The 16,934-nt window shown below is 47.4% G+C and overlaps 1 protein-coding gene across 1 annotated transcript in view; it reads right to left on the bottom strand.

Moving 5' to 3' along the window:
* LOC106816808 (protein ROP-like) overlaps positions 1–16,934 on the bottom strand; it is a 33,029-nt gene that overhangs the window by 13,364 nt on the left and 2,731 nt on the right. Inside the window, 12 exon segments of the mRNA XM_014821439.1 lie at positions 1,368–1,506; positions 1,923–2,139; positions 2,813–2,932; positions 3,522–3,652; positions 4,512–4,596; positions 5,929–6,077; positions 6,404–6,507; positions 6,977–7,051; positions 8,770–8,787; positions 8,790–8,843; positions 11,234–11,242; positions 15,356–15,478. Coding sequence (XP_014676925.1) covers positions 1,368–1,506; positions 1,923–2,139; positions 2,813–2,932; positions 3,522–3,652; positions 4,512–4,596; positions 5,929–6,077; positions 6,404–6,507; positions 6,977–7,051; positions 8,770–8,787; positions 8,790–8,843; positions 11,234–11,242; positions 15,356–15,478 — 1,224 coding nt within the window.

Here is a 16,934-nt window from a genome sequence, read left to right on the forward strand (position 1 = left end):
TTTATTGCCAGTCAAAGTACAATCGTGACCAAACCAACGACCATCCTGGTCACGGCACCAATGTAATTTTGTTGATTACTTTTACTGACTATCAAGTCCTGACTATCAAGTGCGGACTATCAAGTCCTGACTATCAAGTACTGACCATCAAGTGACTGAGTTGATTACTTTTACTGACCATCAAGTCAACCAACGACCATCCTGGTCACGGCACCAATGCAATTTTGTTGATTACTTTTCCCAGCTCAGTGTGATACGTCGGGAGATGCCCGACTGTGTGTAGACCCGGCGAACAGAATACGTCTACTGCATTTTCTGCAAGTCGTACAAGGCAACTAAAAGGAGTTTCATACACCCTAATATGGATCGATTGTTTTTTTCTTACTGTTACACGCAGTCGGTTCATGTTAGGCAAGTATGTCATAAAGAAAAAAATTGTTTGATGTGCGTTAATTAGTTATGGTGAAATGTTCGTTAATCGTTCATGTTAAATGTTGTATGTTTATATGTTTGCTGTGTTTTAGAACTACACTTTGTGCCATCAAGGCACGAAAGTAATTTGCCGTGGGAGTGGTGTCACAGAGCTCCGTTGATATGTAGAGTAGGTAATTACAGAAAACTATCATTAGTAAACTATAATGAGCCAACACTCCGGATAACATTTCGGACGTTAGTTGGGAAGAACACCGGGGTGGAAGCTCTTAGAATACAGGAAGTACGCATGTGAAATCTACACGCGAGTAGAACGTGATTGGTAAAATTCCATTTCAATATTATACGGTTAACCCGACACCTTGGTGACAGCTTAAGCACGTGCAGACTGAATGGTCTTGCACATGCAGGAAATAAGATGACGTCACCTAGCAGTTGTATATATACGACACACCTCGGAAGAGGAAAGGGTTGGTCGTTGGCTGTGTCATTCTCTCTCTGTGCACGCATGCATATCGACGAGGTTGAAAGAAATGACAGACGGACAAAAAGACTGACTGACAGACTCAGAGACTGACAGATGGATGGACGGACGGACGGGAAGAAGTATATATATTGGTAACACCCTTATCTGGACTCTTGCCCAGGATTGTACTGTGACTGGCAATAAAATTAACATGCGTGGAAAACTTCACTCATCGGTTTGTGTTTGATCATTGATGTTACCTCCGCCACGACGCTGCATCAAACACAGAGCATTACCTGACATCTCCTTCAAGCTTCACCGCAAACACGAAACAAGCAGAACAGTTAATAACACAACGCAAGAAGAATAACAATACCTACGATCACGTGCCTACATACAGTCGAGCATCTCCCGACGTATCACACCGAACTGGGAAAAGTAATCAACAAAATTACACATGTACACTCACCGTTCTTCTGTATGATGTAGAGTAGTATGATGCGGATCTTGTCGCTGAAGCTGACGTTCTGGTCGAGCAGGATCGGCACGATGTTTCGCATGTGATCTTTGATCTTCTCTCCCTCCGAGTCGGTGCCCATCGCCAGATCCTGCCGATTCACACACGCGCGCACACGCAGATATAGAACACGCAGCAATACAACACACGCAACAGAGCGCATACAACACACGCAACAACGCCCACAGATACAACACGCATATACAACACGCGCAACAACCCCCACAGATACACCACACATATACAACATGATACACCATGCATATAACAAACACAACAATTCAGACGGATTCACTCCGGATTTTTCCGGGACTCTCCGGATTTTTCCGGAACTCTCCAGATTTTTCCAGAACTCTCCGTATTTTTCCGGAATGCTCCGGATTTTTCCACGACTCTCAGGATTTTTCCGGTACTCTCCAGATTTTCCGCGACTCTCCGGATTTTTCCGCGACTCTCCGGAAAACACTACCGGAACGCGCGAGAGCGTGCTCGCGCGGCCGCATGTACCTGTTCGACCCTGCAGAGCTTGTCGGCTCCCCTCTGGTAGGACTTCATGCAGTCCTCCGCGAGATTGAGGTGAGTCGAGTACTTGCTGAGCTCCTTCTGGTACTGCGGCATCTTCTTCAGCATCTGGGAAAGGTCTCGCATGGTCGTCTTCTCCGTGCCTCCGCTCGTCGTCATGCGCTTGTTGTCGGCAAATCTCTTCAGTTGCTTCGTCACCTGCCTGTAGTGTAGTGGGGGGGGGGAGGGAGGGGTAAGGTAAGCGAGGGTCTCTACACACGCACCTCCGTTGTCTCCCAGTAAGTGTCACACGTCACTGTCACATCTCCGTTGTCTCCCAGTAAGTGTCACGCGTCACTGTCACATCTCCGTCGTCTCCCAGTAAGTGTCACGCGTTGACCACTGCCACGCGTCACTGCCACGCGTCAGTGTCACATCGCGGTCGTCTCCCAGTAAGTGTCACGCGTCACTGTCACATTGCGGTCGTCTCCCAGTAAGTGTCACGTGTCACTGTCACATCGCGGTCGTCTCCCAGTAAGTGTCACGCGTCACTGCCACGCGTCACTGTCACATCGCCGTAGTCGTCTCCCAGTAAGTGTCACGCGTCACTGCCACGCATCACTGTCACATCATCGTTGTCCTCTTGACATCGCATCTTCAATGCTGCGTGCGTGTGTGTGTGCGTGCGTGCGTGCGTGCGTGCGCAATGTGACAGTGACGCGTGACACTTACTGGGAAACGACGGCGATGTGACAGTGACGCGTGACACTTACTGGGAGACGACGGAGATGTGACAGTGACGCGTGACACTTACTGGGAGACGACCGCGATGTGACAGTGACGCGTGACACTTACTGGGAGACGACCGCGATGTGACAGTGACGCGTGACACTTACTGGGAGACGACCGCGATGTGACAGTGACGCAGCTCGGTCCACAGATCGTCGTTCTCATCCAGCAGCACCTCCTTGTCATGCAGACCTTCCCCAGACATCACCGACTGTGAGGTCGAATACCTGAGCACACAACGACGAGTTAGTACACACGCCACGTACACCTAGCATGGTGACAACAACAACAACAACAACAACAACAACAACAACAACAACAATAACAAAAATAGCAGCAACAACAGCAGCAGCAACAAAAACAATAGCAACAACACCAACAACAATAACAGCAGCAACAGCAGCAGCAGGAGCATAAACAATAGAAACAACGACAACAACAACAACAACAACAACAACAACAACAACAACAACAATAACAGCAGTAACAACAGCAGCAGCAGCAGAAACAATAGCAACAACAACAACAACAACAACAACAACAACAACAAAAATAGCAGCAACAACAGCAGCAGCAACAAAAACAATAGAAAAAACAACAACAGAAGCAGCAGCAACAACAGAAACAATAGCAACAACAACAACAACAACAACAGCAGCAACAGCAGCACCAGAAACAACAGCAGCAGCAACACCAACAACAACAACAGCACGCCGAAAAACAAAACAACAAAACAACGACAGCCGAAACGCGACCGCCGAAACAATCGACGACCGTCGCCGCCGCGACGCGCGGATAGATGGCGCCACTACTCACTTGTAGACATCGTTCTCTATGGGCAGCAGGTCGTGAGCCATGGCTTGGAAGGTGAGCTCATGCAGCAACGGCGTCACCGCGTCAAACCCTCGCTCCAGGATGAGCAGCTGCGAGCGAGCTTTGTCGATACCCTGCATGCACGCAGCACGACACGTCAGGCTGAGGCGGAGCCGGGAGCAGTGCGGCGGAGCAGGGTAGAGAAGCGAACGAGGCGAGCAGACATTTTTGTCGGGCGAGTTTTTCGTTTTTCGAGCGCGAGAGTTTAAGCGGGAAATTTTCCGCGCTCGCGAGATTTCGGCAGAATACAATTGCCCGCCGTGCATTCGCCGATTGCTGAACGGAATCGCGCGTTCCATCGCCCCCGTCGAACATTTTTTCGAGCAAGTTCTTCATGCACGAGATATCAAAACCTTCGGACTTAAGTTTAAAAAAAAACTATTTAAGCTCTCTGATAGTAAGTGACAACAAGGAAAGTGATAAGAAGGATACAGATCGACGAAGGCGCGGCAATATTAACCATACCCCCTAATTTTCCGTAATGGATCTACACGATTCACAGAAATGGTCAATTTTGCATCAGAAAAGGTCGGAATTCCGACTAAAGTTAGAAAATTCTCGTCCCTGGGCGAGTTTTTCGCCCTCACGAGATTTCAGCTGAATACACTCGCCGGACGTGCATCGTACAGTCGCCGATCGTTGAACGAAATCACACGTCCCATCACCCCTTCTTATCGTCTCTACTAGACAAGGTACACGTTAGGCTCAAGTTAAGGACATTCTCAAACCGAAAATATTAACAACAATAACGACCGCTCGTTTTTTTCAGCACGTTCCAAGAACCGCAGCGGCTTTCCCCGAGACTTTCCGGACCAGAAAAATACTACTTCTAGATTGCGGGAGTTTTTCGGGTTCCGGTCCGAATCCGGCACGGTCCACACGAGGGCGCCACGAGGAGGGAGCGCACGGGGGGAGGGGGTGAGTTGTGCTTACCTCGCCCATGGTTGGATCATCTGCTCTGTAGGCATTCAACTTCTGCTGCACAAGCTGGGCCAACTCCACGTTGCGGTCGAAATCGCTGCAAAATCACGCGGTTGCCGCGGCAACGTCAGAGTCGGGAGAACATCGGACGGGAAATTTCCCTCCTTTAGGGAATTCCCTCCCACCTCATCTCGTCTACTCCGCATCCAAATGCCAGTTCTCGGGGGCATCACACTACCCGAGGGGTTTACACTACCCGACTTTATGTTGGCGAATTGGCGAATTGGACCAATTTCGCAATTCGGCAACTCCGAGTTGGAGAAAATAGAACATGTTCTAATCTCCCAACTAGTTGCTATCGATCGGTTGCTCGCGCGACTTTCGCATTTACACTGCCGATTGTCGGTTGCATAGTTGGGAAGTTAGTCCAATTCACAAATTTGACAACATAAAGTCAGTAGTGTAAACCCAGTTTAGGTTTCCTGTCGTTCTATTGTCTGCTGGGCCGCTTTCTCGTCCCGCGTTAGGAAACCTGAATGTCATTGCTTCGCCGTTCCTGCCGTTCGTTCGTCCGACCGAGCGCGTGTACGTGAGCTGACGCTACTCCAGGCATCGAAGCTTCCATTCCGAACATAATTTTCAACCAGTGTCGTGTCTTTCAAAGTCTCGTGATTTCGTCAATTTTACGACACTTACCGTTATTGCTTGAGTTATAGCGACTGGCTAGAGTCATGTTGAAAAGTCTTAGAACCTTTGTACCTAGCTATATTCTCAAAAAAAATGCACGCTCCGAGTTTCGATTTCCGCCGCCATTTCATGCGAGTGTCAGACTATCTTGCGATAGCGCGAGATATCGGCCAATTTTTAAAGTAGAAACAGAGTCAACTACACACAATTAGATGCCCTTTTGTTTGAATTAGGTGCAGAATCAGTGCACTTGTAACCTGTTGGTGCACAACAAGTCATTAGTGCATTAATTCTGACTAAGGCGCCATTTGCAAATTGATTGTCGCTATAATCAAATATATGCTACAATGTCACGATGTATTCAAATCCAATTTTCTATGCTATAACTGCATAAATTCTTAGTTTTTAAAATTGGTGTAATCCTGTAATCAGTGATATATCCGCTGTGAGATTTCGCCATATTTTTTTTAGATTGTGCATTTCTGATAGTTTCGATATAAGCTTTAATTCACGCACACATACACTCACCTGCGGTATCTGATGTTGGGATATTCACCGAGCGTCGCACGCACGCACACACACACACGCACGCACACATACATACACCACGCACGCACGCACGCACACACGCACGCACGCACACACACACACACACACATGCACACACACACATAGACCACACACGCACGCACGCACGCACGCACGCACGCACGCGCGCACGCACACACACACATAGACTCACCTGCGGTATCTGACGTTGGGATATTCGCCGAGCGTCGCACACAGCGTGGCTATCTGCTCAGCAATGCGCTCCATGTTGGTCATTCGGCCGCCCTGCCGCGCCGGATTGTAGAAGAACTGGAACGTCTCAGGCGAGTCGAGCGAAAACACCTAAACAACAGAGGAGAGCCTGATCACTGCTCTATCATGTAACCTGCTGTTGTTGATTGATTTTCTACCCCGAGAGTTCTACTCTGAGACTAAAATTTCACGAATGGACCGACAATCCATGACGTGTCTGCCCCTCCTATTCGTAGTGGGTCCTCTGGCCCCCGAAAATACCTGTATAAACCCAACACAACCGTTACCTTGCCCCTGACGAATCAAAACCAGAATCCGAAAACCTATTTCGACCCCCGTTCACCGATATTCCTTCTGAACAACGTGGTTGCTGCTTCTGCAGGGAGCGGCAATGACGAAGCCTTCCTAACACATACCTGTGACTCGTAGGGCAGGAATGCAATGTTGATTTCCTTCAAGGTCTTGATGTACTTTCCGACGTGCGACTTGCATAAGTCGTTGAAGAGTTCGTCGGGGCAGGCTGAAAAACATATGCGGCATGATAGTCCGACTCACGCACCCACGCACACTCACACACACGCACGCACGCACGCACGCACGCATTCTCACGCACGCACGCATTCTCACGCACGCACGCACGCACACGCACGCACGCACGCACGCACACGCACGCACGCACACCCACTCACGCGTGCATGAACGTACGCACGCACGCACGCACGCACGCATGCACTCACACACGCACACACACCCACGCGTGCATGAACGTACGCACGCACACTCACGCATGCATGCACACACGTACGCACGCACTCACACACGCACGCAAATGCAAACACACACGCCACACCCATAATAATGAAACCATCACACATCAAACCGTTCATACTAATGCAATTCTGGCCCAGCATTAACCACTAGCATCGTACGTAGACGAATCGCAACGCATCGCACCTCGCACAACAATCTATAATTCAGCACGAGCGTACCTTCGGTGAAGAACAAGTGAATTGATCGATACAGGTTGGTTCCGGTGAAATCCTGCATTAGTTGTTTAACGGACTGAAACGAAGAGACAAAGTCAATTTCAGCAGAAATATACGCTTGAACGCCGGTCGGTGGTTAGCGCCGAATGTTTTCCTAGACCACAGATAGTCTGGTGCGGATGTCCTGCGCAAACAATCCTGATTAGTGACGTCCCGATGATCGATTATAATCGAAAGTCAGTCGTTTGCAGCAACCGATTAAGCGCACGATTCTAAAAATAAATAATCAATTATCAAAAAAAAAAATTCAGTTGAAATTTTTTTTTTTAAAGATGTGCAAACATTGATGAAATGACTCTTTATTTTATTTTTGTGTTTTTTTGGTTACTTTACAGCTTAAATCTAACCTACACCAAACATGAGCATGTATAAATACTGTTACATAGCTTTTAGAATATTGTATTATAAAAAATACTATATTATATGATATATGGTATATTTCAATATCTGGTGGCCGCGATCAATAACATTCAACCGATTATCTTCGATCATCGATCGGTTGGGTGCAACCGATGATCGATGATGAAATTCCAACTGATTCCCATCACTAATCGTAATAATAATTAATAGATGACAGATGAAATCCGGCCACCGTCATCCTGACTGTAACTAATGGAGGATGTCCGGTGATTGCCATTCTCTGTTTCTAGCCACGATATAAGGCCCAACCTATACGCCTCTTCTAACATTTTCTCAGCATATATAGACGTTCAGCTTGTACTATAAAGCAAAGGAAATGCATAGCTTCCGGATTCGGAACGCGATGTTCACCAACGACCTCAGAAAAAATGTCGTGAATCTGCACGCCATATTGAAACAAGAGGCTACTAGGGGTGGGTGTGTGGGTGGGCGTACGTACGTACGTCGTGCGTGCGTGCGTGCATGTGTGCATGTGTGGGTGTGCGTACGTACGTGCGTGCATGCATGTGTGGGTGTGCGTGCGTGCATGTGTGGGTGTGCGTACGTGTGTGGGTGTGCGTGCGTGCGTGCGTGCATGCGTGCGTGATTGCATGTGTGGGTGTACGTACGTGCGTACGTGCATGCGTGCATGTGTGGGTGTGCGTACGTACGTGCGTGCATGCGTGCGTGATTGCATGTGTGGGTGTGTGCGTCGTGCGAGGAATGTCCTTGGGTGTGTACGTACATGCGGGGTGTGGCGTACGGCTGCAAGCGTGCATCGTGTGGGTGTGCGTACGTGTGTGGCGTGCGTGCGTGCCATGTGTGGGTGTGTCGCGTGCGTGCCGTGCAGCATGTGTGGCTGTTGCGCGTACGTTCGTGCGTGTTGTGCAGTGCATGGGTCGGGTGTGCGCTACGTGAACGTGCGTGCATGTGTGGGCTGTTGCGTACGTACTGCATGTGTGGGTGTGCGTACGTGTGGGGTGCTACGACGTGCGTGCAGTGTTGGTGTGCGTACGTACGTGCGTGCATGTGTTGGTGTGCGTACATACGTGCGTGCGTGGGTGGGAGGGTGAATGGGGTGTGTGGTGTGTGTGTGTGTGTGTGTGTGTGTGGTGTGTGTGTGTGTGTGTGTTGGCGGGAGGGTGAATGGGGCGTGTGTGTGTGTGTGTGTCACTGTGTGGGCGATTTCATTGCATTAACCTGCGTGGCCTCGGCACAAACGGTGTTTGCATGCCCGACGTTTAGCGGCACCCTGGTGAAAAGAACGCCTTTCAAGGTGTGCGCGTGTCACAAGTCTCTCACTTGGCAGCGCATTACGACACTGCCTATCTCACCTTTCTCTGTGGGCGTGATGAGTAGATGCAATCCAAGAGTGGCAGCGGCTCCCTGTTCTTACTGATGTCTTCCACAACTGTCAAACAACAACGGTTCTCTATTAAAGTGATCGCGTCGCCTTGAACAGTAAACGTAACCAAATTATGTCGACTTTTTCACAAAATGTAAGCGATTCTGTTCACTTCTTATATGCTTAAATTGCTGCATTATACTTCCTATTTTTCTATTCTGTTCGATGTGAACAAACACTCGACAATAGCAAGAAATGTAGTGATCATACAGCATTCGTTAGCGAGGTAACGCGGACTAGCTACTCACTGGTACAGCATTCGTTAGCGAGGTAACGCGGACTAGCTACTCACTGGTACAGCATTCGTTAGCGAGGTAACGCGGACTAGCTAGCTACTCACTGATGTACAATGCATTCGTTAGGCGGAGGAACGCGGACTAGCTAGCTACTCACTGTACAGCATTCGTAGCGAGGTAACGCGGAGCTAGTCTATTACTCCAACTTGGTACAGCATTCGTTTACGAGGTAACGCGGACAGTCTACTCACTGGCTACACATTGCGTTAGCGAGGTAACGCGGACTAGCTAGCTACTCACTGGTACAGCATTCGTTAGCGAGGTAACGCGGACTAGCTAGCTACTCACTGGTACAGCATTCGTTAGCGAGGTACGCGACTGCTACTCCACTGGTACATCATTCTGTTAGCGAGGGTAACGCGGAACTAAGCTAGCTTACTCACTGGTAACAGCATTCGTTAGCGAGGTAACGCGGACTAGCTAGCTACTCACTGGTACAGCATTCGTTAGCGAGGTAACGCGGACTAGCTAGCTACTCACTGGTACAGCATTCGTTAGCGAGGTAACGCGGACTAGCTGCTATCACTGGTGACCTTCCGTTTAGCGAGGTAAGCGGACTAGCGTACTACTACACTGGTACAAGCATTGTCGTTAGCGAGGTAACGCGGTACTGCTAGGCTACTCACTGGGTACAGCATTTCGTAGCGAGAGGTAATGCGGACTAGCCTTACTCACTGCGTACACGGCATTCGTTAGGAGGTAACGCGGTCCTAGTTACTCACTGGTACAGCATTCAGTTAGCGCAGGTGAAGCGGACAGGGCTATCACTGGTAATGCTTCGTTAGCGACGGTAACGCGGGAAGCTAGCTACTCACTGGTAGCCAGCATTCGTTAGCGAGTAACGCGGCACTAGTAGCTACTTCACTGGTAAGGCATTACGTTTAGCGAGGTAACGCGGATAGTAGCTACTCACTGGTACAGCATTCGTTAAAGCGAGGGTAACCGCGGACTAGATACTCACTGGTGAGCACTTCGTTAGCGACCGGTAGACGCTTAGCTAGCTATCACTGTACAGCATTTCGTTAGCGGAGGTTAACGCGGAACTAAGCTACTCACTGGTACAGCATTCGTTAGCGAGGTAACGCGGCTAGCTTAGCTACTTCACGGTACAGCATTCGGTTAGCGCAGGTAACGCGGATTACTAGCTACTCACTGGTACAGCATTCGTTAGCGAGCGCTTAACGCGGACTAGTATCACTGGTACAGCATTCGTTAGCCGGGTAACAGCGGAACTAGCTTACTAGCTTCAGCATCTTACCCGGAGCTATCCTAGCAGCATTCGTAGCGAGGTAACGCGGTCTGCTAGCCTACTCACTGGTACGCGATTCGTTAGCGAGGTAACGCCAGGACTAGCTACTCACTAGTAAGCATCCGCTTGTTAGGTCGAAGGTTAAACGCGGACTGATAGCTATCACTGTACAGCATTCGTTAGCGAGGTAACGCGGATAGCTAGCTTACTCACTGTACAGCATTCGTTAGCAAGGTTTTAAAACGCGGACTAGCTTACTCACTAGCTACAGCATTCGTTAGCGAGGTACGCGGCTAGCTAGCTACTCACTGGGTACAAGCATTCGTTAAGCAAGAGTAACGCGCGTACTAGCTACTCACTGGTACAGCATTCGTTAGCGAGGGTGTTTTTTTTAACGCCGGACTAGCTAGCTACTCACTGGTGACGCATTCCGGTTAGCGATGGTAACGTCCGGCTACGCTAGCCTCTCACTGGCTTACAGCATTCGTTTAGCGAGTAACGCCGGACTTAGCTAGCTACTCACTGGTACAGCACTTCAGTTAGCAACGTAACGCGGACTTAGATAGCTACTCACTGGTACAGCCATTCGTAGCGAGCCCGGGGTAACGCGGATAGCTAGAGCTACTCACTGGTACAGCATTCGTTAGCGAGAACGCACTAGCAGCACCCTCGCACGCAGTTAGCAAGTAACGCGGACTAGCTAGCTACTCACTGGTACAGCATTCGTTAGCGAGGGTAACGCGGACTAGCTACTACTCACTTGGTTAAGCATTCGTTTAGCGAGGGTAACTGCGGACTAGCTTACTCACTGGTGATGCCTTCTTTGCGAGTAACGTAAACTAGCTACTCACTGGTGATGCCTTCGTTTAGCGAGGTCATGCATCTTGCAGCATGACGAGACGATACGCCATGCTCAGCTTGCGTCGCACGACCATGGGTCTTCCACTCTCCCTCTTCGCTCCACGTCTCACGACCTCCTCGACCACCTCTGCAACTCGGAAACACTACACCGTGTAATGCGATGTCACGGCGAGCGGACAAACGCTGTGAATGGACAACAAGTGTAAGTGCACTAATAAGTGCATCATAGCATAGTACAGTGCGTTCCTCCATGTAAGTAAGTGCAGGGTGCGAAATTAACTGCGATCCGGAGTCAAAACTCCTGATTTACTGCGACTCCCCCCTGATTTGACATATGCAGGAGTCCGTGCTGAACTCCCTGAAAACTTTCTGTTATACTAAACTAGTTTCGTTTCCAGAGCATGGCCCTAGCGGAATTTGCCGTATTTTTTCAGCAAATGTCAAGCAATTTGGCAGCGGCAACCACATGAATCTTCAAAAAATAAGCACGATGCCGTTTTGTTAATATCTTTAGTTTTTGAAAACCTCAGACTGCAGACCTCCCTGCATTTTGCTGCGGACTCCTTCTTTTTGAGGGTATGGGAGTCCGTTGCGGACTCCCGTGTTCAAAAGTTAATTCTACCTCTGCTGCAGTCGGTTGCGGGCAAGTTAAATATTTGGCCTCAGGCCTTCAGGTTTAATAAGTACAGGAGGGCTCTAATGACTCCCCTAGAACACCATAGGGGGACTTTTCACGCTCCATATCACACCCTTAAGAGGACATGATGGAGAGCCTCCATTAAAAAATCACACCCTTAGAGGCATGATGGAACGAGCTCCACTAAAATCACACCCTTATTTAAAAGGTCTGCCATTTGTTTTAAGATACGACGAAGGCGTGCTATGAAAGCTGCATTCTCATTGGCCTACTGAAACAGAGTTGGGCTAGAATAGATACTCCAAGTCAGGGCTCGCGATCCATTGCCAACTCTATGGACAGGGGAAACTTAGCCTAAAAGGCACGCGTGATCGCGGCGGCTTTTGATGTACAACGGATCGATCGATCTGCCGTACTATATATACTGCCTGGCCGTAGCTACGGCGGCTACACAACACACACACACTTGCAGCGTCAAATAAACGGCACACACTGCGCAACGTCTGACAATCCAAACAGTGACTAAGTCCGTGTCTATATTGTAAAAGCAAACTATTTTAGAATGGTATTAAATGAAGGCATCTGGTTAGTTAGGCTGTTGGACTGTAAAATGAAAATTTTTTGTACAATTCTAACCCCCCTAAAATTTTCTCTCAACCGGATTTAGACGTTTCAACAATCGACCCTGGGACTGTGAAATCAGAGGGGATTTCCGCGGATCCGCCGGAAGATTCTTTCATCCCTGCTAAAAATTGGAGCCGGCTATTTCAACATTAATACACAGATTTTGCGTGCGCGATTTCAACCACTTTTATGAGGCGCGATGATGCGCGCACCATGGCACCAATTTATGGTGCGCGGTTGGACGCCTCCACTCGAGCGCGCATTCGCCGCCCCTTAAAAATGAAAGGCCTTGTGGCCTAATATTAGAACGAAGACAGGACCTCTGATCAGGAATTTTAGCAATTGTTTAGAATTTTAGTGTTCTCAGAAATGGACGAATATAATAGTATACCAATTGCTATATACAGGGTGGTCACAACGTAAAATCAAACATGGCTAAAAACTGGGAACTTTTAGAGGAGTACCTTAGATATTAATATAAGTCTGCGGCACATCAACAAACGTGGAGCGCGAAGTGGCAGGACTTGTTTAGCCGCGGGGCCAGGGAAGCTCAAGGGGGTTTTAAGATCGCTCTCTGGTGCAATATTAACCTTATTTTGGAGCATTTTTTTTACAAAATTTATTTACTATATTCAAAATAATTTGGGTTTTGAGTTCAAGAGTCATGAGTGATGATAATTTTTTCATTGTTGTTCAATTTTGTATACTAGTGTGAATGTAAGACCAGTCAAAGTTATAAAGCGCGTGTTTGTGAAAAATGCAAATAAATTATAACTTACAAGGTGAAACTATATTTCGCTATATTTTATTCGGATTGAGCACCGTTATGAGTAGAAAATTCAGTATCGTAATAAAGGCTTTAAATCCCAAGTTTCCTTTTCCTAATTGCGGCCCCGAGCATTCTGCTGCCTCATAAGCGGGGAAGTTCCTTTGACGGAGGGACTTCCACGGACACCATCATTTACGGGCATTTAGTGTGTTTTCTGATTCTAGTCTTAGTTAGCAAGGAATCTGATGAAATAGGCCTGGTTATTGCTGCAGTGTTTTTTATTCATTAGCGGACTTGCGAAGCGCTATGATATGTAGGCTCAAGACAAGGTGAAAGTCCATGTCGACAAAGTTATTCGTTTGGCTAGTTGCCGATTGCGACAAATAAAAAATTCTAGTTGTGTAATTTTCCTAACATCCTTTGAGCCATGGCGCATCGCACGGACATTCTCACATTTATTTTTTTCAAAGGTCCTCGCGTCTTCGGCGAAGCGGAAAAAAGCGGGCCCGCGAGGAACGCGTCTGTGGCTGCTGCACATCACGCTGCGTATACGTGCCTGCTGGCTGGGGGCCGGGCATTTGATTTTAAGATTACGAGGGAGGGGAACATTTGTGTCAGTCGCGTTGGTGCTAATCACTAACTAAAATGTAAGGGGGCACCGGCTGGGCTATGAGCGAGACGATAGGCCAAAAACTCTTTCCGGAATTGAGGGAAAAGGCTACAATCCGGGAATGACACACGAGTGTGCCGGCACACAAAAATAAACGTGTGAATTTCATTACGATTTTCCATGGATTACCGTTCTATAATCCTACGGGTCTACGTAGGCACGCCCGCAGGTGCACACGCACACAGGCACGTGCACACGCACGCACACACAGGCACGTGCGCAGGCACGCATACAGGCATGCGTGCATGAATCAGAGCAAGCAGCTCAGAAAACGTAGACGCACTGTATTATTTGACTGCCCGACAAGTGGGAGCCCATGCACAGAGTAAAACAGTGTAATAGACTGTAATAGGGTATGCTACAAGCGCGCGATGTGACTACGCGTACATCGTCCCGTTCGACAGTGCAGTACAGTTGCATTTTACTTTGTTTGTGTTGTTTCTTGCTTTGATATTTCAAACCTGTTGCCCTCAAATCCAAACCTGTCGGCAATTTTCAAACCTATCGGCCCAAAACTCAAATCTGTTGGCCTTACATGTTAAAACCCCTCGTGGACCACACTGCTATATAATATAAAAATAAATACAATTAACAATTTTCGAGGTGGTGGGCTTGAATGCTAGTATTTGCCATCATTATTTGTGATGTAATTGAAAAAATAAATATTATTATTATTAAATCTTTATTGCATGTCATTCATTTACAAACACATGTTCTAAAGAAAGTCTCTTTCATGGAGAAACACATGGAAAATCACATATCCCTATTTAGTGTTCTCAGAACAATGTACGCAAGTGCAACATATATATAAACCAGTGAATTACTACAGCCTCTTGCTCTAGCTAGTCTGGCCAAGCCCAGTAAAAATATGTCTCCACACACGGCACGGCACGACACAGCAAAACGCAGCGCCAGTTGTGATGAAAAAAAATGCATTGTGATTTCGCGCATTGTGTCTGAGCGCATTGTGTTCACTCTGGTTCAGTGATCAGAAATTATGCACATGTACTTGTTGTCCATTGGCTGATGGTGGTTTGAGTAGAACACGTGATAAAAATCAATCGCGTTGATTGGTTCAACTGTCTTTCGCAGCACACGGCTCCGGCAAGTCAAACTCATTTGACTTTTGCCATCGCCGTAAAACCGGGCTAGCACCGTGCCGTGTCAGTGGAGACTGCGCCATAAGATGTAACACTTAACAGATTTGAACTTTGCCGGTAGGGGTGAACGGCGCCGTTTCCGTGGCGTTCCGTGCCGCGCCGCGTGTGTGGAGACGGGCCTTAAGAATGGTGCTACCAAACTCAAACTATGTATATTACATCAAAAAAGTACTATCTTAATGTAGATAAATAATTATAATAAATATTAATAATAATGTTAGCTGTATTTTTAGTAATGTTCATCATTAAGACATTCGTTAGCGAGGTCATGCATCTTGCAGCATGACGAGACGATACGCATGCTCAGCTGGTCCACGACCATGGTCTTCCACTCTCCCTTCTTCCTCACGCTCCTCACTACCTCCTCGACCACCTCTGCAACGCAGAAACACACGACCGATTAATGCGCATGCCACGGCCGAGCGACAAACGATGTGATGACACAAGTAGTGCACTAATAATGCACATAGCATAGTACAGTGGTCATCCATGTAGTAAGTGCAGGGTGCGAAATTAACGCGAGTCCGGAGTCAAATACTCCCTGATTTACTGCCGGACTCCCTGATTTGACATATATGCAGGACTCCCTGAAAATTCGGCTATACTAACTAGATCGTTCCAGAGCACGGCCTCGCAGAATTACCGTATTTTCCAGCTAATGTCCAAAGAAAATTTGGCAGACGTGCAACCGCATGAATCTTAAAAATGGGTTATTGTTAATATCTTTAATTTTAAACCTCAGACTGCAGACTCCCTCATTTTGCTGCGGACTCCCTCTTTTTGAGGGTAGGGAGTCCGTTGGACTCCCGTGTTCAAAAGTTAATTTCTACCCCTGCTGCAGTGGTTGGGGCAAAGTTAATATGGCCTAATATTAAACGAGACAGACCTCTATTCAGACTGTTTAGAATTTTAGTGTTCTCAGAAATGACGAATATAATATATATACCAATGCTATATACAGGGTGGTCCACAACGTAAAATTCAAACATGTAAAACTGGGAACTTTAGAGTACCTTAGATATTAATATAAATCGCGCACATCACAAACGTGGAGCGCGAAGTCACTTGGGGCCGGGGGCCAGGGGAAGCTCAGGGGTTTTAGATGGTCTCTGGTGCAATCTGAACCTTATTTTGGAGCATTTTTTTTACAAAATTTATTACCTATATTTCAAAATAATTTGGATTGAGTCAAGAGTCATGAGTGATGAGCCATTTTTCATTGTTCAATTTGTATACTAGTGTGAATGTAACCAGTCAAATGTTATAAAGCAATGTGTGAAAAATGCAAATAAATATACTATAAGGTGAAACTATATTTCGCTATATTTTATTCGGATTGAGCACCGTTACTGAGTAGAAAATCAATAAAGGCTTTAAATTCCCAGTTTCCTTTTACTAATTGCTGCCCCGGCATCTGCTGCCTCATGGAAGGGGAAGTCCTGAGCTGATGGGCCTTCCACGGACACCATCATAAGGGCATTTAGTGTGTTCTGATTCAGTCTTAGTTAGAAGGAATCTGATGAAATAGGCTGGTTATTGTGAGCTGTTTTTTATTCATAGCGGATTGCGAAGCGCTATGATATGAGGCTCAAGACAAGTGAAAGTCTATGTCGGACAAGTTATTCGTTTGGCTAGTGGCCCGATTAGACAAATAAAAAATTTCTAGTTGTGTAATTTTCCTAACATCCTTTGAGCCAGGGCGCTATCGCACGACATTCTCACATTATATTTTCAAAGGTCGCGGGAAAAAGCGGCCCGCGAGGAACGCGTCTGTGGCTGTGCACATCGACGCTGCGTATTTGTGCCTGCTGGCTGGGGCGGGATTGATTGA

Source organism: Priapulus caudatus, unplaced genomic scaffold, assembly GCF_000485595.1.
Source record: "Priapulus caudatus unplaced genomic scaffold, Priapulus_caudatus-5.0.1 Scaffold1492, whole genome shotgun sequence".
Taxonomy (NCBI): Eukaryota; Metazoa; Priapulida; class Priapulimorpha; order Priapulimorphida; family Priapulidae; genus Priapulus; species Priapulus caudatus.